The 22850-nt window shown below is 59.1% G+C and overlaps 3 protein-coding genes across 4 annotated transcripts; 2 read left to right on the forward strand and 1 right to left on the reverse strand.

Annotated features, from left to right (window-relative positions):
* Nucleotides 1-10270: 10270 nt before the first annotated feature.
* Nucleotides 10271-15302, forward strand: MFRP (membrane frizzled-related protein; the record flags this gene model as incomplete). Its single annotated transcript, XM_080640573.1, has 13 exons — nucleotides 10271-10324; nucleotides 10448-10550; nucleotides 10659-10769; nucleotides 10888-11055; nucleotides 11184-11397; nucleotides 12001-12131; nucleotides 12258-12383; nucleotides 12613-12689; nucleotides 13242-13390; nucleotides 13810-13940; nucleotides 14079-14204; nucleotides 14866-14993; nucleotides 15078-15302. The coding sequence occupies 13 exons, from the start codon at nucleotides 10271-10273 to the stop codon at nucleotides 15300-15302; spliced, it is 1743 nt and encodes a 580-aa protein (XP_080496699.1).
* An 842-nt stretch (nucleotides 15303-16144) lies between these two features.
* Nucleotides 16145-19653, forward strand: C1QTNF5 (C1q and TNF related 5). 2 transcript variants are annotated; one of them, XM_080688366.1, is made up of 4 exons: nucleotides 16145-16281; nucleotides 16524-16774; nucleotides 17072-17445; nucleotides 19363-19653. In XM_080688366.1, exons 2-4 carry the CDS (start codon nucleotides 16561-16563, stop codon nucleotides 19501-19503), a joined length of 729 nt encoding a protein of 242 aa, XP_080544492.1. In that variant the 5' UTR covers nucleotides 16145-16281; nucleotides 16524-16560; the 3' UTR covers nucleotides 19504-19653. The 2 variants fall into 2 exon arrangements, with proteins under 2 accessions (XP_080544492.1, XP_080544491.1); XM_080688365.1 differs by lacking the exon at nucleotides 19363-19653 and having other exon boundaries at nucleotides 17072-17908.
* Nucleotides 19654-20694: 1041 nt separating this feature from the next.
* On the reverse strand, nucleotides 20695-22549 carry RNF26 (ring finger protein 26). The gene has a single exon (XM_080688364.1). It carries the CDS (start codon nucleotides 21992-21994, stop codon nucleotides 20696-20698), a length of 1299 nt encoding a protein of 432 aa, XP_080544490.1. The 5' UTR covers nucleotides 21995-22549; the 3' UTR covers nucleotide 20695.
* Between the last annotated feature and the right edge of the window lie 301 nt (nucleotides 22550-22850).

Below are 22850 nucleotides of genomic sequence, written 5' to 3' on the forward strand. Positions count from 1 at the left end.
TGACCAAGTATTCCACTGCTGCAACCAGAGTGTGCATTTCAAGTCCCGGGAGGCGGGTTCACCCACTTCTCAGTGTAAGCTTTGCGATAAAAAGCTGGAGTAGTGCACATTCTGAACACTGTTCATCTGGACTCACTGATAAACATACTGATATTTTAAACGCCACGCTTGTTTACATATTCTTTATTCTTTTGAGCAAAACATGTAGGGGCGAGATGTCATGTCACCATTTCTAAATTCCTCAGCATGGTCTCCAGAGAAGAGGACCTGCCACACAGCCTCAGCTCCTCGTGCCTGAGGGCGGGGCATACCTGACGGGCATTTCTCTTTTTCTTTTTAAATATATGTTTTTATTTATTTTTACAGAGAGAGGAAGAGAGAGAGAAACCTTAATGAGAGAGAAACATCATGGATCAGCTGCCTCCTGCACACCCAACACTGAGGATCGCGCCCACAACCCAGGCATGTGCCCTGACCGGGATGCGAACCAGAGACCTCTTGGTTCATGGGTGGATGCTCAGCCCCTGAGCCATGCTCGGGCAAGGGGACTGCTGCGTCATTGCTGTGTGGACACCGGTACTTCTCTGGACACGGGACATGCAGTCTGACCCCTGATGAGCTCAGATGCCCCCAGCGGAGGCTGAGAGCAGAGTGGCTCCTGGGTGTGGAGTGGCCAGAGCTGCTCCGTGACCGATGGGAGATTGCAACCTGCCCCGCTAACACCTGGAAACAGATGTTTGACGGGAAAGGGTTTGTTCTCTCAAGTGCCCTTCCCAGTCATCATCGTGTAAAGAGAGGGCCTCTTGGGGGTGTGCAGGCACATGTCTCCTTTGGTTTATCTTTTCATAGTTCTCTCCAGATGTTCCATCTCTGCCACTGATCTTAGAACGAGAGGAGCTGAAGTCTCTGCCTGATGAGCCCCAATGTTTTCTCAGGATTTTCCGCACCGCCATTCTCTCTCCGCAGAGAAAAATCAGGGGGCAGCTCAGGGGTTGAGCATTGACCTATGACCCGGGAGGTCACAGTTGGATTCCCGGTCAGGGCACATGCCAGGGTTGCGGGCTCGATCCCCAATGGGGGGCGTGCAGGAGGCAGCCAGTCAATGATTCTCATCATTGATGTTTCTGTCTCTCCCTCTCCCTTCCTCCATAAAATATATATATATATATATATATATATATATATATATATATATATATATATATATATATTTTTTTTTTTTTTTTTTTTTTTTTTTTTTAAGTAAAAGAAAAATCACGGCCTGCCGATTCCATCCTTGCTGAGAGAGTGGCACCTGCTGTCAGACTCACCTAACAGGTCAGGGCATTTGTTCTGGGCATTTCCCAAGAGTGAAAAAGAGGGATTGGAAAAACAGTGACTCACACTCTGGCGTTTCTCCCTGACCTGCCCTGGGAGCGGCCCCGCCCCAAATAAGGTTCTAAATGCTGATGATTTACCCAAACACCAGGGAATAGGTTTGCCCACACGATGATGAAGCGGGGAGCTTAGAGCGAAGTGAATAGGTGAGCCCCATCGGTGTCAGCTGCTATGCCTCCCCTTTTTTATATAGACTAGAGGCCCAGTGCATGAAAATTTATGCACTGGAGGGGGGGGTCCCTCAGACCAGCCTGCCCCCTCTCACAGTCCGGGAGCCCTTGGGCCAGCCCTGGGCGGTTGGGGGCTGAGGGGACTAGGGGACTCTGGAGGCAGGCACCCCAGTGTGGCTGAGGGGACTGGGCACCACCATCTTGTGGCTGTGGGCACCGCCATCTTCGAGAGTGTGGCAGTCAATTAGCATATTCCCTCCTTATTGGCTATGGGCACCGCCATCTTTGCGATGGTGTGAGGGTCAATTAGCATATTCCCTCTTTATTAGATAGGATACTAGAGGCCTGGTGCATGGCATTCATGCACTGGGGCAGCGGGGGGGTGTCTTTCAGCCCAGCCTGCACCCTCTTGCAGTCCGGGACCCCTAGAGGGATGTCCACCTGTGGGCCTAAGCTGGCAGGCAGGCATCCCCTGAGGGGTCCTTAGCGCTGCCATGGAGGCAGGAGGGGCTCCTGCCACCACCACTGTGCTTGCCAGTCATGAGCCCGGCTTCTGGCTGAGCGGTGCGCTAGTTCACTGACCACCAGGGGGCAGCTCCTGTGTTGAGCGTCTGTCCCCTGGTGGTCAGTGCACGTCATAGTGACCGGTCGTTCCACCGTTCAGTCGATTTGTATATTAGGGTTTTATTATGTAGGATATTTTTATTGATTTTAGAGAGGGAGAGAGAGACATCAATGATGAGAGAGAATCACTGATCAACTGCCTCCTGCTCACCCCACACTGGTGATCAAGCTCATAAACCAGGCATGTGCCCTGACTGGAATGGATCTATGATCTCCTGGTTCATAGGTCAACACTCACCCACTGAGCCAGGCCGGCCAGATTATGCCTCCCCTTTGAATCGTTGTTTCCTGGAGGTGGAAGCACCTAAGAATTCCTGCATCTCCCAGTGGAGAGCAGATGGGCTGTGGGTAACGTTGAGGGCAAGGCTCAGCCCACTCTGCCCTTGTCCCTAGCTCTTCCTTCTATACTCAACCTAAGGTGCTTTCTCGTCCCCATGGCAATAGGTCCTGGTACTACCAGATTCCAAACAAAATCTGTCCCCCTGTTTCTTTATCCATCAGTTTTGCCTCCTAGCAACTGGGATTTCTCCCCCCATTCTTTGCGTGCCTTCCAGCAGGCCTGGGGGCGGGGTCCCCTGCAACTGCTCTGTGTGACCTTCCACAAGGGCCTCCCTCTTTCTGAGCCTCATGCCTTGTCTTAAGGAGATCAGACTAGTGGACCTTAAAGGTCTCCGCTCATGTGTCCTCATTACAAGTCACTTTTCTCTAAGTACATGCCCCGAGTTCTAAGGAGACTTACATGGCTCTGGTTCTCTGGTTCCAGTTCATGAAGTTACTATAGAAATACAAGTGCGCAACCCTGGCCAGTATGGTTCAATGGATAGAGCGTTGGCCAGTGGACTGAAGGGTCCCGGGTTCGATTCTGGTCAAGGACACACACCCAGGTTGTGGGCTCAGTTTCCAATGTGGGGCATGCAGGAGGCAACCAATCAATGGTTCTCATCACCATTGATGTTTCTATCTCTCTCTCCCTCTCTCTTTCTCTCTGAAATCATTAAAAATATAAAAATATATTAAATAAGTAAATAAATAAAATACCAGTGGGCAAAAGTAGATGTACAGTTGTGAGTACACAAAACACAGAGTTTATTTTTGTATTCTTATTTATGTACTAGTGACCCGGTGCACAAAATTAGTGCACATTAAAAGGGGATTAATTAGCCAAAACCGGTTTGGCTCAGTGGATAGAGCGTCAGCCTGCGGGCTGAAGGGTCCCGGGTTCGATTCCAGTCAAGGGCACGTAACTTGGTTGCGGGCACATCCCCAGTGGGAGGTGTGCAAGAGGCAGCTGATCGATGTTTCTAACTCTCTATCCCTCTTCCTTCCTCTCTGTAAAAAGTCAATAAAATATATTTAAAAAAAAAAAAAAAGGGGATTAATTAGAGGAAATAATTTAATATTGCTATTTGCCCTTTCCCTATAATAGAAATGTCAGAGATGAAAGAAAATTAGTAAAATGTATATGAAAACCTTCCTCCTGTCAGAGTCTGGGGCACACCACGGGACCCAGAGTCAAGTCCCCGCCCACCCACATGCACCTCAAAATCACATGAGACCCAGACCCAGCTAGCCCTCCCCCACATTGGGCTAGGTCCAGACCTGGCCAGTCCCACCTTTGTCAAGCCCTGCCGAACAGGGGGCGTAGCCTCAGGTCCCCTGGCCCGGTGCCAGGAATGGGGGCATGTCCTGAGGTCCCCCAGCCCAGACCGGAGCGGGGGGCGTGCCTTGAGGTCCTCCATCAAGTCCCACCAGGTGGGGGACACAGCCTGAGATCCCCTGTCAAGCCCTGCTGGGTGGGGGGCATGGCCTGAGGTCCCCTGTCAAGCCCAGCCAGGCAGGGGGAGCACAGCCTCAGGTCCCCTGGCCTGGTGCTGGGGCAGGGGGTGCAGCCTGAGGTCCCCTGTCAAGCCCCGCCAGGCAGGGGGTACAGTCTGAGGTCCCCCGGCCTGATGCCTGGGTGGGGGGCGCAGCCTGAGGTCCTGTGTCAAGCCCCACCTGGTGGGGGGCATGGCCTAAGGTCCCCAGGCCTGGTGCTGGGGCAGGGGTGCAGCCTGAGGTCCCCTAGCCCAGCACCAGGACAGGAAGCACACCTTGAGGTCCCCCGTCAAGCCTCGCCAGGCAGGGGAGCGTGGCCTCAGGTCCCCTGGCCTGGCACTGGGCGGGAGGTGCAGCCTGAGGTCCCCTGTCAAGCCCCAAAGGGCCAGGGGAGGGCATAGCCTCAGGTCCCTGCTGATTGCTCATTAAGGCTCCTTATGGAAACTTGGAGTGATGGTCAATTAGCATATTCCCTCTTTATTAGATAGGATTATTGCATTATTTATTTGTATTACAACTGTAAACCTACATTTACCCACCCCTATGTAAAAAATGCACATGTGAGCATATATGTACTTCATGTGACTAGTGCTCAGAAGGTGCGGGTTCTTTTGTCTCCATAAAGCTGTAGAGTTAGGGCTGTGGAGGCGCCTTGTCCATGGTCTTCTTTGGCAATAAGGGTGTGAGCAGGAGGGGCCGGGCCAGACCTGCGGGAAGGGGAGCAAGGCCACCGAGGCAGCCAGGAGGAAGCAGCGGCCTGGGGCCGGGGGGACGGCCTGGGCCACCTCTCCACTTGGGCTCCTGCAAAGGCCTCGTACTTGCCCACAGGCCTCTGGCCCCCAACTACTCTATACGGTTTACAGAAAGGACATGGGACGTGGACAGGAAGGGAAAGGAAAAGGACAAAAATGGGAAACAAGGAATCCAGCAGCCCCACCCAGGAAACCCAGCCCTGCTCCTTGCCAGCTTACACATTTGGGCCTCAATTCCATCTGAAAAATGGGAACAAAATCAGCTCTCTGACTTTACCCCAGGGCTGTTGTGAAGGTCAAACAAGGCCACCAGTGGAGGGATCTGCTCACTGTCTCTCTCACTGTCGGGTCACTGTGCCGCTCTCCCACCCGGGCCTGGCCCCGCCCCGGGGGCTACATGAAGCAGCCATGGCAAGAGCACTGGTGCCAGCCGAGCCGCGGGCGTCGCTGAGGATGGCCATGCACAAGCCAAGCTGGAGAGAAGGCTCCCCCTGGCCCAGCATCCCCCGGCCTCCTTCACACTGTGTCCCGCAAACCGACTGTTTCAAGGCCCAGTCTGCCCAAGCCAGTCCTTGCTTAAAGCAGCTTCCAAGCCAGGCTCCGTCCCTAAGCCCACAGTGCTCGGCTCCTCCTTTTTGGAACTTCCCACCCCACTCCCAGTTCTGCCTATTCAAATATTTTTCAACCCTTAAAATTTAGACAAAATGTCTACCTCTTCCAGGAAGCCCCTCTGCTTGCCCACCTCAGTGAGGGGCCATTGCTGCTTCTGCTTACCCAGCATTCAATTTCTGATCTTCTAACCCAGTAAACTGTCTTCATGTATGTCCCCTAAACCAGCAGTTCTCAGGGGACCCCTTTGCACTTCTAAAATGATTGAGAACCCCAGCCTGGCCATGTGGCTCTGTGGTTGAGCATCAACCTATGAACCAGGAGATCGCAGTTTGATTCCCAATCAGGGTACATGCCTGGGTTTCAGGCTCAATCCCCAGTGTGGGGGCATGTAGGATGCAGCTGATCAAATGATTCTCTCTCATCATTGATGTTTCTTCTCTCTCTCCCTCTCCCTTCCTCTCTGAAATCAATAAAAATATATTTTTAAAACATATTTTATTAATTTTTTACAGAGAGGAAAGGAGAGGGATAGAGAGAAACATCGATGAGAGAGAAACATCGATCAGCTGCCTCCTGCACATTCTGTACTGGGGATGTGCCACAACCAAGGTACATGTCCTTGACCAGAATCGAACCTAGGACCCTTCAGTCAGCAGGCCGACGCTCTATCCACTGAGCCTAACTGGTCGGGGCAATAAAAATCTATTTTTAAAAATAAAAAAATAATAACAGTAAACCCTTTCTATACTAAGATAAATAACATTTTCTATTTTTTCAAAAACTACATTTTACAAATCAAAAAGAAATTAATGCCCTGGCCGGTTTGGCTCATTGGATAGAGCGTCAGCCCGCAGACTTGCAGGGTCCCAGGTTTGATTCTGGTCAAGGGCACGTACCTTGGTTGCAGGTTCCCCAGCCCTGGTCGTGGTACATGCAGGAGGCAACCAATTGATGTGACTCTCTTACATCAGTGTTTCTCTCTGTCTCTCCCTCTCCCTTCCATTCTCTCTAGAATCAATGAAAAGATATCCTCAGGTGAGCATTAACAAAAGAAAAGGAAGGAAGGAAGGAAGGAAGGAAGGAAGGAAGGAAGGAAGGAAGGAAGGAAGGAAGGAGGGAGGGAGGGAGGGAGGGAGGGAGGGAGGGAGGGAGGGAGGGAGGAAGGAGGGAGGGAGGGAGGAAAGGAGGAAGGGAGAGAGGAGGAAGAAGGGACGGAGGGAGGGAGGGAGGGAGGGAGGGAGGGAGGGAAGGAGGGAGGGAGGGAGAGACGAGGAAGGAGGGAGGGAGGGAGGAAGGAGGGAGGGAGGGAGGAAAGGAGGGAGGAAGAGAGGAGGAAGGAGGGAGGGAGGGAGGGAGGGAGGAAGGAGAAAGGAAGGAAGGAAGGAAGGAAGGGAGGGAGGAAGGAGAAAGGAAGGAAGGGAGGGAGGGAGGAAGGAAGGGAGGGAGGGAGGAAGGAGAAAGGAAGGAAGGAAGGAAGGAAGGAAGGAAGGAAGGAAGGAAGGAAGGAAGGAGGAAGGGAGGGAGGGGGGAAGGAGGGAAGGGAGGGAGGGAGGGAAAAAGGAAGGAAGGAAGGAAGAAAGGAAGGAAGGAAGGAAGGAAGGAAGGAAGGAAGGAGGGAGGGAGGGAGGGAGGGAGGGAGGGAGGGAGGGAGGGAGGAAGGAGGGAGGGAGGGAGGAAAGGAGGAAGGGAGAGAGGAGGAAGAAGGGACGGAGGGAGGGAGGGAGGGAGGGAGGGAGGGAGGGAAGGAGGGAGGGAGGGAGAGAGGAGGAAGGAGGGAGGGAGGGAGGAAGGAGGGAGGGAGGGAGGAAAGGAGGGAGGAAGAGAGGAGGAAGGAGGGAGGGAGGGAGGGAGGGAGGAAGGAGAAAGGAAGGAAGGAAGGAAGGAAGGGAGGGAGGAAGGAGAAAGGAAGGAAGGGAGGGAGGGAGGAAGGAAGGGAGGGAGGGAGGAAGGAGAAAGGAAGGAAGGAAGGAAGGAAGGAAGGAAGGAAGGAAGGAAGGAAGGAGGAAGGGAGGGAGGGGGGAAGGAGGGAAGGGAGGGAGGGAGGGAAAAAGGAAGGAAGGAAGGAAGAAAGGAAGGAAGGAAGGAAGGAAAGAAGGGAGGGAGGAAGGAGAAAGGAAGGAAGGAAGGAAGGAAGGGAGGAAGGAAGGAAGGAAGGAAGGAGGAAGGGAGGAAGGGAGGGAGGGGGGAAGGAGGGAAGGGAGGGAGGGAGGGAGGGAGGGAGGAAGAAGGAAGGAAGGAAGGAGGGAGGGAGGAGAAAGGAAGGAAGGAAGGAAGGAAGGAAGGAAGGAAGGAAGGAAGGAAGGGAGGGAGGAAGGAGAAAGGAAGGAAGGAAGGAGAAAGGAAGGAAGGGAGGGAGGGAGGAAGGAAGGGAGGGAGGGAGGAAGGAGAAAGGAAGGAAGGAAGGAAGGGAGGGAGGAAGGGAGGGAGGAAGGAGAAAAGGAAGGAAGGAAGGAAGGAAGGAAGGAAGGAAGGAAGGAAGGAGGAAGGGAGGGAGGGGGAAGGAGGGAAGGGAGGGAGGAAGGAAGAAGGAAGGAAGGAAGGAGAAAGGAAGGAAGGAAGGAAGGAAGGGAAGGAAGGAAGGGAGGGAGGAAGGAGGAAGGGAGGGAGGGAGGGGGGAAGGAGGGAAGGGAGGGAAGGAAAAAGAAAGGAAGGAGGAAGGGAGGGAGGGAGGGGGAAGGAGGGAAGGGAGGGAGGGAGGGAAAAAGAAAGGAAAGAGGGAGGGAGGAAGAAGGAAGGAAGGAAGGAAGGAAGGAAGGAAGGAAGGAAGGAAGGAGGGAGGAAGGAGAAAGGAAGGAAGGAAGGAAGGAAGGGAGGAAGGAGGAAGGGAGGGGGGAAGGAGGGAAGGGAGGGAGGGAGGGAAAAATAAAGGAAGGAGGGAGGGAGGAAGAAGGAAGGAAGGAAGGAAGGAAGGAAGGAAGGAAGGAAGGGAGGGAGGAAGGAGAAAGGAAGGAAAGAAGGAAGGAGGAAGGGAGGGAGGGAGGGAGGGAGGAAGGGGGGAAGGAGGGAAGGGAGGGAGGGAAAAAGAAAGGAAGGAGGGAGGGAGGAGGAAGGAAGGAAGGAAGAAGGAAGGGAAGAAACTAGCAAGCAGGGTATCACTGTTTTACATTTTTGCAAATCTTGCAGGTGCCCAGCTTGCTAGACCACAGGTAGGTTCTCCTCTCCTGCTGCCTGCAGTGTCCCAAGAGCACACACCATGCAGCCTAGGGGGCACTGAACATGGAAATGGTGTCAGTGTTGCTACAGAAAGACCTTTGACCTGGCACATCCTCCATGCAGTCCCCACCTGAGGGCTGGCCCCACGCGGTGAATGGTAGAACCTGGGCTTGGGGGCATCCCCTGAGCCGGAGGGCTGCCTTAGGGTGACAGAATCGGCCTCCTGGGTCTCTCTTCTTTCCATTTGCTCCCCACTCTGTTTCTCCTTGTGCCTCGCCTCCAGGGTGGGGTGAAAGAGAGGGGTCAGAAGACCAGCACTTTGTTTCTTTGTTTGTTAATCCTCACCCGAGGATATTTTTCATTGATTTTTAGGGAGAGTGGAAGAGAGGGAAAGACAGAGAGAAAGGTTGATGTGAGAGAAACGGATCGATTGGTTGCCTCCTGCATGAGCCCCGACCATGACCCGGGCCGGGGAGGAGCCTGCAACCCAGGTACGTGTCCTTGACTGGAATAGAACCCGGGACCCTTTGGTCCACAGGCCGACGCTCTGTCCACTGAGCGACACCGACCAGGGCCAGACCAGCACTTTGGATTCACCTGGCCCCACATTCTACTCTGGTCTCTGTTGCTCCCCAGATGTGAGCATGGGGAGCCACCTCACCCCTCCGAGCCTTGGTGCCATCATTTGGAAAGTAGTTGCGCTACTTCATCGAGGGACTAAAAGAGAGAAACTGCGTGTCAGAGCTCTGCAGGGCCTGGCACCCAACACAGTCCACGGGGAGCTGCCGGAGGTGTCAGCTGCCTCCCCGCCTCCCGCCCGCCTCCCTCAGGCGAGCCGGGCTGCACAGACCAGGCAGCCATCCCCCCGACTCCCTGAAGGCACCATGCCAGGCTGGGTTTCCCAGAGAGCATCCTGGTGGAGAGGGAGGCGTGGAGGCTCTTGTTGCAGTGTAGCTTCCTGTCCTACAGCCACTGCAGACGCCCAGCCCTGACCACCTGCCCAAGGCCGGGGCACCTGCTCCTGCTCCCTGCCCTTCCTCTTGCAGGCTGAGGGCCCCAGGAAGAGGCAGTTTCCCCCTCACGTAGCACAGCCCTGAGCAGCCATGTTCTGCCCGGCAGGGCTCACCTCCTTGTCCTGGGAGCACAGGGGCCTCACAGGCCCAGGCGTGGCCATGCCCTTGCCACCCTGCCAGGGAGGAGCACTGGACCTGGCTTTGTCCAGGGCCCTTAGGACTCATGGGCCTTGAAGCTGCCAAGCAGCCCCCCTTGACCTCCTTCCCTCCTAGCACCCCTTAGGCTCACCCCACACTCCCCTGGTCTCTCTCTTCTCTCTCTCTCTCTCTCTCTCTCTCTCTCTCTCTCTCTCTCTCTCTCTCTCTCTCTCTCTCTGTCTCTCTCTCTCTCTCTCTCTGTCTCTCTCACACACACACACACAACACACACACACACACACACACACACACGGCACCTAGTTTCTCCTGTGGGATCTGGGCCAGGGCATGGTTCTCAGCACCCTCAGCTGAGTTGGATTAAGGGGCCGGTTCACGCCTTCGCAAATTCCTTCTGGTGGCTGCCCCCTCCCCAACACAGAGCCCCAGTGGCCAGGGGCCCAGGACCAGCCTGCCAAGTGCGGCCTGGGAGCTGGTCGGCCTGGCAACCGCTCCCCTCGGAAGCACGGGTTGCCCCTTGGACAGGGGCTTGGGATCAGGGAGCGGGCCCAGGGGCTCGGGCTTCGGCAAGGCCTCAGACACCACGCCGCACCGGAGCATGAGGGACGGCACAGACACCGTCCTGCGTGTGGAGTCCGCAGAGCCGAGCCAGGTGAGGACCACCGAGAGCCGCTGTTCCAAACCCCAGCTGCCCACCCCGGCTGGCAGTGCCCCTGGGCAACCCTGCCAGGCGGTGCCTCCACCTGCCCTCAGCCCTCCGGCCTCTCTCTTCCAGACTGAATTCTGCAACCCTGCCTTTGAGCCCGAGTCGGGGCCGCCTTGCCCTCCGCCTGCCTTCCGGGGGGATGCCCGCCGTCGCACGTGCGCACCCTGGCACGGTAGCCCTCTCGGGGGTGACACGGGGGAGGACCGAGAGGCACGGGGGCTGAGGAGCACGGGGAGGGGTGCCGAGGAGAGGGGTTCAGTCCCACCCCGTCTGCCCACAGGTTGGCGTCCCCGAGGGCTGCCACCCGACTGGCACTTCTGTGGGCTGTGCGCCCTGCTGCTGGCCAGCCTGCTGCTGGGGCTGCTGGGGCTAGTGGCCGTCCTGCTGGCCCGTGAGTGCCCAGGCCCTTCCCGGAGAGGGGCTTTGGAACGGGACTCCATGAGCTGTGCCACGCGTCCCCCAGGGATCCAGCCCTTCTGAACCCTCCCCCTCCACCTTTCTGCTTCCAGAGCTGCAGGCTGCACCCCCATCTGGAGCTTCCTCTCCTCCGCTGCCCACCAGGGGCCTCATCACCACTGGCACCCCTTCCGCCACAGCCACAGCCACCACCCCCTCTCAGGCAACGGGGACCCCTAAAGGGCAGCGAGAGGCGGGCCTGAGCCTTGCACCCCAGGCCTGTGAGTGCCACAGGCTGACCTTGGTGGGGGGGGACATGAGCGGGGAGGGGGAGGCCTGGAAGAGGCACTGGGGGTGGGGAAGGGTCTCTCTCCCATTGACTGCTGAACTCTAACCGCTGTCTCCGCAGCCTGTGGGGGCCTCCTCCTTGGACCAGGGGGCGTCTTCAGCAGCCCCAACTACCCAGACCCCTACCCGCCCGACACCCACTGTGTGTGGCACATCCAGGTGCCTGCAGACCGTGCGATACAGCTCAGGATCGAAGCTCTGGGCACGGAGAGCGTGGCCTCCTGCCTCTTCGATCGCTTGGAAATCTCCCCGGAGCCGGAAGGCCCCCTCCTCAGGTGGGTCCCCCTCCCCCTGGAGCCCCACCTCTGTCCTGAATCCCTGTCTGGAAGGCAGCGCCAGGGAGTGTCAGTGGGAAAGGCCTGATTGGGAGGAAATTGAGTCTCAACATCTGAGCCCAGCTCTGCTACCTTCTTGCTCTATGACTTTGGGAAGGTCCCTTCTCTAACCAGTTTCCAAATCTGTAAAATGGAGCCCCTACCTCCTTTCCCATCAAGAAATGTTGCAAGGCCCAGACGGTGTTGCTCAGTGGATAGAGCATCAGCCTGGGGACTGAAGGGTCTCGAGTTTGATTCCTGTCAAGGGCACATGCCTGGGTTGTGGGTTCGAGCCCCAGTGTGGGGTGTGCAGGAGGCAGCTAATCAGTGATTCTCATCATTGATGTTTCTCTCTCTCCCTCTCCCTTTCTCTCTGAAATCAATACAAATATATTTTTTTAAAAAAGAAAGAAATGCTGCAGGGTTGGGTGCCCAGGTGGGAAGAAGCCCAGAGCTCCCTGGGAAATGACAGGAGCCTTTCCGACCACATTGGCACAGTACGCGGCTCAGGCGGGCTCCGTCCTGCCTCTCAGCCTCTCTCACCCCTCACCGGGCTTCTTGCAGGGTGTGTGGCAGGGACCCTCCCCCAACACTCAACACCAACGCCAGCCGCCTCCGCGTGGCCTTCGTTTCAGACAGCAGCGTGGAAGGGCGAGGCTTCCAGGCCTGGTTTCAGGCCGTGGCTCCGGGGCACGGTGAGTGTGTGCCCGTGTGGCCCCAGCTGCCTGTCCCTGGTCCCTTCCCTCCCCCAGCCACTCCCAACATTGGCAGGAAGGGGAGGCTCTGGCGTTTCTGAATCCAGATGCCTCCGCACCCCCCAGGGAGCTGTGCCCAGGATGAGTTCCCCTGCGACCAGCTCACCTGCCTGCCCCCTGGCTCGGTGTGTGACGGTTTCACCCACTGCACCGATGGCAGGGACGAGAGCAACTGCAGTGCCCAGGCCTCGGGTATGCGCCCCACCGGCCTCAGGGGGGCTGGGGAGGTGCCATCTTCAGGCATCTGATCCAGGTTCAGACTGGGCTCCCAGCTCTGGCCCCGCCCCTAACCCGCCTGGTCCTTGTCTGGCCTAGAACTTGTTCCCCATGGGCATGGCCAATGTGCCTCTGGGGGTACAGCCAGGCCTGCTGGACAAAGGCCCAGATGCTGGCCAATGCAGGGCCCTCCTCCTCTCTACAGGATGTGGGGGAAACCTGACGGGGCTCCAGGGAAATTTCTCTGCTCCCAGCTTCCTGCAGGGGTACCCTCAGCGACTGGTAAGCTGGCACTCCATGGAGAGGGCAGGGTGGCATCCAGCCAGTGTGACTAAGAACAGCACAGCAGACACGGCCTTGTCCTTGGGAAGGTCAGAGATCAAGCAGACAGGAAGGGAGTATTATTTTTATTTTTTTTAAATATATTTTTATTGATCTCAGAGAGGAAGGGAGAGGGAGAGAGAGAAGCATCAATGATGAGAGAGAATCATTGATCGGCTGCCTCCTGCACGCCCCACACTGGGGATCAAGCTTGCAACCCGGGCATATGCCCTGACCAGGAATCAAACCGTGACCTCCTGGTTCATAGGTTGATGGTCAACCATTGAGCCACATGGGCCGGACAGGAAGGGAGTATTATTAAGTGCCTACTGTATACCTTAGTATTCCCATCCTCATTGATCTCTGAGAGCAGACAAGTTAAAAAAGGCCCTTCCTATCTGGAGAAGCACCTATGATGAGCTCTGTAGGCAGTGCCCACCCATTCTAGGCCTAGCCTGGATGATCAGATAGGGACAGAAGGAACCTGGAATGATGCCAGCTGTGCCCCCCCAGCTTTGCACCTGGCATATCTCAGTCCCCGCCGGACATGGTGTAGAACTGCAGTTCCTCAACTTCAGCCTGGAGGCCCAGGGCGAGTGTCAGTCTGACCACGTGGAGGTGTATGAGGCCGGCAGCTCGGGGGCCCTGGGCCTCCTGGGCAGGTATCCACAGCGCCAGGGGAGGGGCTGGCCCCTCTCCTCCGCAGTACCCCTCCCTGCTTCCTACCAATTCGCCCAACGCTTCCCCTCGCTTCTAGTCCTTTGGCTCCTCCAAGCAGGAGGTGTCTGTCCCCTACAAAAGGCCTTTGTTCCCTGCCCCACCGCTTCCAGGAGGCTCCCCCAGCTCCCCAGCTGTGGGCCATCCAGGGCCTCGGGAACGCCCACGAACTTTCCCCATCTCCAGTGGCTGGAATTCACGCCTTTGTTAACACTTCGTCCACTGTATACGTGTCTCCCCCTCAGACCCTAAGTCCCATGACCCAGGTCTGTCTCCCACCCCCTCCAGCCTCACCCAGAGCACCCGGCTCCGCGGGCCTGGGGGGCCTCAGGCCCCCGTACCCAGGGCCACTCTTGCTCAGCAGGTTCTGTGGGGCAGAGCCGCCACCCCGCCTCCTCTCTTCGCGCCACCGGCTGGCTGTGCTCCTCAGGACAGGCCGTGGCATCGGTGGCGCAGGCTTCTCGGCCACCTACCGGGCCCTGGACGCCACAGAGAGTAGGTGCCCTGGGGCAGGTGGGTGTGGGCAGTGGAGGTGCCTCCAGGAGAGGAGGGCAAGGCTGTGACCCAGTCAGGGCGCCTCAGAGGCAGTGGGGGCAGACATCCCCGGGCACTGCCCTCTCCCTGTACCTGCAGAGCCCTGTGGGCCCACGGAGCCCTCCTGCCAGGACGGGGGGTGTAGGCGCTGGATGTGTGACCCGTGGCGAGACTGTGCAGAGGGCAGCCCGGACAAGTGCGGCGGCCCCTTGTCCCCACCTCCAGGTGAGAAGCCTGGGTCCGGCTTGTGGACAGACCTGGCAGGCTGAGCAGGCAGGGTGCCAGTCATAGCACACTTCATAGCCTCCCCCGCTCCCCCGTGTCCTCCTGGATGACAGAGGTCACTCTCCTGACTCTCCAGGGAGTCTTGTGTCACCCCAAGCTCTATGGAAAGCAATGCTGAGGCTTCCAGAACCAGCCCAGCCTTGTCACGAGGAGAGAGCCCCTCTCCACAGCCCCCCTCAAAGAGGACAGCGGAAGCTGCTGAGGGCCTCTGCCAGTGCTGGTGCCCCATCCATGACCCCTGAGATCAAAGAGGCACCTGGAAAGTATATATTAAAGAAAGATTGCCAGCCAGTGCAGGGTGTGCAAGAGGCAGCCAATCCATGGTTCTCATCATTGATGTTTCTATCTCTCTCTCCCTCTCCCTTCCTCTCTGAAATCAATAAAAACATATTTAAAAATTTTTTAAAAGAGGTGTCTGCCTGGTGCCCAGGGCTGGCCCATGGCGCTCAGAGAGGCTAGGGATGTATAAAGCGCTTCTCCCTCCGTTTTATCTCCTTTGATGCTCACAACTCCCTCTGGGCCCTTGTAGAGTGATTCGGCGACGTGCCCCGTCCAACAGCCAGTGAGTGAACCCCACCGTGACCCCCCCCTGCCCCTGTAGAGCTGGCCTGTGAGCCCATCCAAGTGGCAATGTGCCTGGGGCTCAGCTACAACGCCACAGCCTTCCCAAACATCTGGATCGGCGTGGCCACCCAGGAGGAGGTGATGGAGGTGCTCAGAGAGTACGAGGTGCCCTGGGAAGTGATAAGGAGGGACCCTGGGATGGGAAGGCAGCTGGGGTGTGGGTGCCTGAGGGCTGACCTCCTCCTGCAGAGCCTGGCCCGCCTTCCCTGCTACCCGAGCTTCCGGAGACTCCTCTGCGGGCTGCTGGTGCCCCGCTGCACCCCACTCGGCAGCGTGCTCCCCCCTTGCCGCTCTGTCTGCCAGGAGGCAGAGAACGGGTGCCAGTCTGGCCTGGCACTGCTGGGTACCCCCTGGCCCTTCAATTGCAACCGGCTGCCCGAGGCCACGGGCCTGGAAGCATGTGCCCAGCCCTGATGCCCACTAGGCCCCTGTCCTCTGCCTGCCCACGCTTTGCCTACCAGGGGGGCAGACCAGGGCCCAAGAAAGGGGTCTGCATGGGATTCTGCGCACCTTCTCGGGGCCTCAGGGAAGGAGGGAACCCTCAGCAGGCTCAGGAGACCCTGCCACTGTCCCAGCTCCTCCTGTCCCTGCACGTCCAGCTGTGCCATTGGCAACCCAGCCGCTTCCCACCAAGCCTCTGACCCCCATTTCCTGTCTTCTGCCTCCCCCTCCATCTGCTTCTCCAGGTGTCTCCATCACCTACCTTTTAAAAAATATATTTTTTTATTGACTTCAGAGAGGAAGGGAGAGGGAGAGAGAGATAGAAACATCAAGATGAGAGAGAATCATTGATCAGCTGCCTCCTACACGCCCCTCAGTCCGCAGGTCCGCGCTCTACCCACTGAGCAACACCGGCCAGGGCTCCAGCCCCTGCCTTTGGACCTTTTCACTTGTTCACCGAGTGCCTGGGCTGTGGTGGGCCTGTCCTGGGCCCGGGACCCAGCTGTCTGCCAGTCTGCCTCCAGCCCTCTCGGCCCTCTTCACCGCTTACGTTTCTCCGGGGCTGGAGTCTGTCCCTGGTCCCTGACTCGGCAACACCTCCCCCTCCCACTCCCGGGAGCAGCAGGGGCCCTGCGTGTCTGTCTGTCTCCCGGCCACTCCGTCCGGCCCTCCTCCCTCCTCCCTCGCAGTCTGGCCGCCCGCCGGGCACCACGAGTTCCTTCCCTGCCGCTCCCGGCGGGTCTGGGTTTCCTCCCGGAGCCGGGGAGGAGCGGAGCCGCGCAGGCCGAGCGCAGCAGGCAGGACGCGCGAGGGCGAGGCGCCCGCTGGGGAGAGGCGCGGAGGGCAGCCCGGGCCGCAGAGGGAGGCGGGGGTCCCTGTGGGTCCCCAGTAGCCAGCGCCCGCCCGGAGGAGGCCGCGGACGGAGGGAGCCGCCGGGAGGGAGCGGGAAGGGGTGAGTCCGGTGGCGGGGACTGGGGCTGGGAGGGGCTGGGGGAGACTGGGCGCGGGCCGGGCGGGTGGGCTCCCTCCTTCCTTCCCGGCTGTACTCTCGGGTCGAGGGGCGCCTCATTTCTTTGTCTCCCCGGCCGTTCCGCTCCAGGGACTTGGCCGTGGGGTGGGGCCCGACTGGGCGGCGATGGGTTGGGGAGCGAGGCAGGTCCCGGAAGGCTGAGCCGACCCCTGTCCCGCCCGCAGGCGCGAGAGGACCAGCGTTGGGCCCCGTGCCGGCGCCATGAGGCTGCTGCTCGCTCTGCTGCTCCTGCGCCTGGCGGCCGGCTCGGCCCCGCCCGACGACAACAAGATCCCCAGCCTGTGCCCGGGGCACCCCGGCCTCCCCGGCTCCCCGGGCCACCACGGCGCCCAGGGCCTGCCCGGCCGTGACGGCAGGGACGGCAGGGACGGCGCGCCCGGGACACCCGGAGAGAAAGGCGAGGGCGGGCGGCCCGGTAAGGCGGCGCGAAGACGTGGCCGCGGGCCGGGCGCGGAGGGGCGGCGCTCCTGGGGGGCGGGGGAATAGGGGGCGCTCCCACGGGACCCGCCGAGCCCCTGACCGGGGAGGGGACGAGGGGGACCTGCCCGCGGGCGCGCTCCCGGGATCCAGCGGATCAGACCCGCGCGCTCTGGGACGCGGGGGCCGGGGTGCAGGGCGGGGCTGGCGAGGGATGGCAGCTGCGGAGCTTGGAGGAGACGCGAGGTCCCCAGGGTCGCCCTCCGAGCACCCCGAACCCTCCCCTTCCCCGCAGGACTGCCGGGGCCCCGCGGGGAGCCCGGGCCGCGCGGAGAGGCGGGCCCCGCGGGCACGGCGGGGCCAGCGGGGGAGTGCGCGGTGCCCCCGCGCTCCGCCTTCAGCGCCAAGCGCGCGGAGAGCCGGGAGCCGCCGCCGCCGGACGCGCCGCTGCCCTTCGAGCGGGTGCTGCTGAACGAGCAGGGCCACTACGACGCGGCCTCGGGCAAGTTCACCTGCCGCGTGCCCGGCGTCTACTACTTCGCGGTCCACGCCACCGTCTACCGCGCCAGCCTGCACTTCGACCTGGTCAAGAACGGCGAGTCCGTGGCCTCCTTCTTCCAGTTCTTCGGGGGGTGGCCCAAGCCCGCCTCGCTGTCGGGTGGCGCCATGGTGAGGCTGGAGCCCGAGGACCAGGTGTGGGTGCAGGTCGGGGTGGGCGATTACGTGGGCATCTACGCCAGCGTCAAGACGGACAGCACCTTCTCCGGGTTCCTGGTGTATTCCGATTGGCACGGCTCCCCTGTCTTCGCTTGATGTCCGCTGGGCAGTGCGCCTGCTGCTCTCACTCCCAGGGGCGGGGTGTGACCCTGTCACCAGGTCCTCCGGGAAGGCTGGCCCCCAGGATGCTGTGAATGATGAGGGGCGCCCTGGGGCGCGCCCGCTGCTGGCAGGGGGTGGGGACAGGCTGTCTGAGTCAGAGCCTCCCGGCTGTGGTTCTGCCCAAGACCCAGGGCTGTGCTGGTAGGTGGGGTCCTCTGGCCCAGACCCCCCAGGTCGGGTGCTGTCTCCCAGGGACTCTGCTTCTCTCCGTCTCCCCTTCCCCTTCTCGTGGAGGCCATTCAATAAATCTACAACCCTCCTCCTGGCTCGGCTTCCGTCGTTGGAGGTGGAGATGCCCTGGGCCTGCGGATGGGGAAAGTGAGGAGATGGAGGGGGAGGAAGGGAGGGCTTTCGGCTGGATGCCCTGAGGGCAGGAGAGACAGGAGGCAGGCCCCGTGGGAGAGGGGCCTACCCTGCTGCCCGTGTAGGTCGTCCGCAGGAGTTCCTAGCTGAGGAAGGTACCCTCTGGCACGGAGCTCTGGCCACTTGTCCAAATTCAAAGGTGTCCTATGCCCTGGGTAGGGGCTACTTTTACACACACACCTGCTCTGGTCAACAGAAACGGAGCCCGGGTTCTTCCTTGACCATTTTCCTGCTGCTGGCTTGGTCCCTTGATGGCTGGGAGGAAGGCTGCTTCTCTCTCACCCCCCATTGCCAGGGAGTCTAGAGAGTAGTTTCTGAGGTGGCCACAAGAGGGGTGGCCACAAGAGGGCGCGCCCGCTCTAGAATGCAGCAATGACCCTGGGCAGCTTGAGCTTTTTTTTTTTTTTTTTTAATATTATTGATTTCAGAGAGGGAGAGGGTGAGATAGAAACATCAATGATGAGAGAGAATCACTGATTGGCTGCCTCTTGCACGCCCCCCAACTAGGGATCGAGCCTGCAACCCGGACATGTGCCCTGACCAGAATCGAACCTGGGACCCTTCAGTCCGCAGGCTGATGCTCTATCCACTGTTTATCCTCACTTTAAACAGTGTTAGGAGCCAAGGCTCTCCTTGCTCAGCTCTCTCCAGGGTTGGGAGGGTAGAAAAAGGCCTCCCAACTCCAAGGTGATTTCCACAAACTGGCTAGAGCAGCTTGGGCTCTTGACTCCTAGGTTGGTTGGGGGAGGAAGGGTATGGAGGTTGGCCAATGGAATGCCTGTTGGGAGTTGAGGGGAGAGTCCTCTGCTCCCAGCTCAGGAAGTTTATCTTCTCTCCTAAAACGTTTATCCTCACTTTAAACAGTGTTAGGAGCCAAGGCTCTCCTCGCTCAGCTCTCTCCAGGGTTGGGAGGGTAGAAAAAGGCCTCCCAACTCCAAGGTGATTTCCACAAACTCCCCCCACCCCTGCTGTGCGGCGCATAGCCCCATTGGGCTGGGTGGGCTGTGCCAAGTCCTTCAAGGCTCCCCTCTTCTGACCTTCAGAAGCAGCCCTAGTCCCACACCCCAACCCAATAACTAACAAATCAGGGCTTGCAAGGCCCACATCAGCTCAGCCTCTCAACCTGAGAAAGTAGAGGGGCTCTCAGTTTCTTTCTGCTTTTTCCCTCTTCTCCCACTTCCAGAAGGCTGTCCCTGGTATTATGCTCCTAGATTTAAATACAATTATGGGGGAATGTTCCCCTCTCTTGCTGGTCATATGAGGGCAGATGTGACCAATGGGGACTGGGGTGAGCTGGAGACCAGCCTTCGGAGTACTGAGCTTCAACTCCCTGCTCTCCACCAGGTCCCATCAGTGTCACTCTATGCCAAGAAACACAAAGACAAGCACCTGCTCCTCCAGGGATCAGAGTCGACTGGACACCAGGCAGCAGGAACCCCAAGTTCTCTCCTGGGAAGAGTGGCACCAGAGGGAAAGCTGGGATGAGAGCTCCCACTTCTCTCTACTGGGCTTTCTGGCGAAAATAGAAGATAGGGGAGACTTTCCAAAGGCTGATCGTGTGAGGACACAAAATGAATTATAAAAGCCAACCCAGCCACACCGTGGGTCTCCCCAAGGCACAGGGCTCCCATCCTACCTTCCCTCTCCCCCACCAGGTTCCCCACAGATCACTCTGGTGACTAGCAGGACTGAAGGGCCTGCTGTAGTGTCAGTCACGCTGACCAGCTGCTCACCCTTACAAGGATGCACACAGAGGCTGTCAGGGTTGTCAACAAAACTTTATTCACTGGAAACTGAGCCATAAGACCCCTCAGGGAACTGCATGCCCCTGGCCCTGGCCCCACTGTGTTTGGACCCCAGTGGAATGTGCACAGTCTGCCCTCCCCAGTGCCAGGGAGAGGCAAACAGAAGGGGAATGCCATTTTCCTCTGTGACATGGGGAAATAAAAGGACAGGAATAGAAATCTGGTTCTCTCTCCTGAGGCTCCAGTGGAGCTGGGATGTGAGGGTTCATGGTCCCAAAGCCAGGTGCAGCTACACACACACACACACACACACACACACACACACACAGGGATAAACTTCTGACCCCAGCTGCTGGACGAGGTTGGGAGGGAGCTTCAGAAGATCATGGCAGGCAAAAGTGGTAGCTCTAAGGGCATCTGCAAGACACCACCCCCAAAACCTGCCCGGCACAGGAGTTCTGGCTAAAAGCAAAGGTTCAAGATCATTGCAAGGCCCTTGAGTTGCCAAAATACCCAAATAAACACTGATGTGTTGTGGCTACAGAAGCTAGGAAGAGGACCTGCAAACCCCCAACAACAACAACAACAAAAAACAGAAGCAAAGGAGGAGCCCCAGAGGCTGGCATCAGGGTGGGCCTTGGCAAGCTGGAGGGGAGGCCACAACAGTCTCAGGGCGTGACGTAGTGACACGCTACCCTCAGCATCGCAGGGACCTACTGAATAAAGAGAAGCTGCTATCCTGCCCCCACCCAGGTCACTGTCTTCCAGGGTGTCCCATCTCAATGTCCTGGATGTATGGCTTGGAGGCTTGCCATGACAGCCACAGAGCAAAAGGCAATTCAGGCCAGGACCCAGAGGTCAGGTGTGAATGCTGTCCTAGCACAGGTGGCTGTGTGGTGCGTGCAGCTGGAGGAGGGGCAGGGAGGGAGTTCTCAGAGGTAGACGTTGAGGGTCTGCAGAATGCCCCGGCGGCAGAGTGGGCAGTTGCGGTGGTAGACTGGGTGGCGCATAAGGATTTCGGTGCAGGCCTGGCAGAGGCACAGGTGCCGACAGGGCAGCAGCAGCACTGTCTTGCTCTGGTCCTGGCAGATGACGCACTTCTTCCGCTCCTCTTGCTCTTTCAGCAACTTCCATGGGTCCTGCCCGGCTATAGGCTCCTCATTGAGCCTCTCCCTGCCCCAGGCAGCTGTCACTCTGGCCATTCTACCTTCTTCCTCTTCTGCCTCTGATCTGGGCCCTGCTTCTGGAAGAGTGTCCTGTTGCAAGGTCCTGGCTGCAGGCACCCTTCTAGGGCCACCCTGGGGAGCCCCAGGTGCCCCTCCCCAATTCGGCCAGCTTGCCAGCTGTAGGCTGCGGCTCCAGACTCGATGCCAAGCCTCCAAGCCCAGTGCGAGGCGAGACAGCCGCGTAACATCCTCTCGAAGCCTGTGGTAGGATGGGCGGGCGTGGAGCTGACTGAGGGCCTGGGTGGCCAGCCTCACTGTGAGGTCCGGGTGCAGCACGGTCACCATCACCGCCAGCACGCACGCCAGCAGCACCAGGCCAGTGAGATTGACAAGCACAAAACTGGCCACAAGGCGGGCAGCTGAGGCCAGGAGCTCCATTGCTAGCTGGCATGGGGTCCAGAGAAGGATGGCCATGGCCACAGCACTGCTGGAAATGTGAGCGAGGAAGGCTGCCATGACATCCGTCATCCTCCACAGTGGCCCCATCACTGCATCCCATAGGGCCAGCAACAGGGAGAAGAGATTCTGAGTGCCAATGAGGCAGATGTTGACCAGGCTGTTGATCACGTAGGCCACCAGGCTCATGGCAATGGCACAGACGTCGCAGGCCTGGCGCAGCACAGTATGGCCACTGGAGACCACATTGAGGATGCCCCGGTGCAGGATATCCCGGCTCCTCAAGGCCCCATGTGAGGCCAGGTGCCCCAGGAGCTTCAGGCTCTCCAGGCCAGAGCAGCAGCTGTACAGCAGGGTCCACAGGGCCTGAAAGCCCCCAAAAGTGAACCGCATCAGGGCTTCGATCAAGGCCAGCAGTGACAGCAAGACTCCGCGGCCCAGGTGCACAAGACTGGTCAGCACAGTGTGGGGCAGGTTGTAGATGAAGGCCAGGAGCCAGGCCACGGAGGCCAGGAGGGAGGACACCAGCAGGAAGTTCAGATCCAACACCAATGTCAGCACGTCCAGCACCAGGCCTACCCCGTTCACCACCAGGTACACAGCCTCCATGGCGGGGCGTGGAGGGCGGTCCCAAGACAGTCCAGCTCCCGGGTGAGGGAGTGGGAAGGTGCCAATGTTGGGAGGGAGGGCTCAGGGCTTAATCTGGAAGGGAAGGAAAAAGTCTCCCACTAAGGGCGAGAATCGGGAGTCTGAGAAGGAAGTGGGTTAGGGGTGAGGGGGTCTCAGTGGGGGGAACGGGGTCCAGGAGGTCAGGCCTGGAAGGCGGGCTGTTTGGGAGGGAAGAGGCCGGGCATCTCTGGGCGGAGGTGAGCCGGGGCGGGAGGAGAGGGGCCTGCCTGGCTGTGCAGACCTGGCGGCGGCGTCCCGCGTCCCGGCGGTCGGAGCGAGGAGAGGCCGAGAGCGGTTGGGACGGGCTGGGGCTGGGCCGGGGCCGGGAGGGGCGGCGCAGGCCGGGTGTGGGCTCGCGGTCCCGCCGCGTAGGTGCCCTGTCCCGCCCGGCCCCACTCCTCGGTTCGCGGCACTCAGCGCCCAGAGAGGGCGCGGGAAAGGGGGTACCCTCAGCCGAGCCCCAATGCGGCCTCCACCCCGCCGCGCGCCGCCATCTTGTGCGCGAAGGGCGGGGCCGGAGCCGTGAGGGGCGGGAAGGTGGCGAGCTCCAGGGCCAGCCGCCGGGGACAGGGGCGCTCATTGGCTCGTTTGAACGGCCGCACACTCATCCTTCCCAGGGAGGGCGGGGACAGTGAGTCTCCGCCCTCCCGAGGCGGTGACGGGCGTTGACAGGCAGAGGCGGGGTGCCTTTTTAGCCCCGCCCCCATAAAGAGCAGGACAGAGCTGGGCTCAACGGGGTGTTCTTTCTCGGGCTTAATCACAAGGAACAACAACAGCCTGTAATTATTGGAATCTA

This window comes from Plecotus auritus (genome assembly GCF_963455305.1).
Source record: "Plecotus auritus genome assembly, chromosome: 9".
Lineage (NCBI taxonomy): Eukaryota > Metazoa > Chordata > Mammalia > Chiroptera > Vespertilionidae > Plecotus > Plecotus auritus.

Bases quoted from the DNA above. Each gene is read 5' to 3' on its own strand.
- C1QTNF5 (XM_080688365.1), top strand. From the start codon at position 16,561: ATGAGGCTGCTGCTCGCTCTGCTGCTCCTGCGCCTGGCGGCCGGCTCG. The intron at 16,775-17,071 runs GTAAGGCGGCGC...CCTTCCCCGCAG, and splicing joins AGGCGAGGGCGGGCGGCCCG to GACTGCCGGGGCCCCGCGGG.
- RNF26 (XM_080688364.1), bottom strand. From the start codon at position 21,994: ATGGAGGCTGTGTACCTGGTGGTGAACGGGGTAGGCCTGGTGCTGGAC.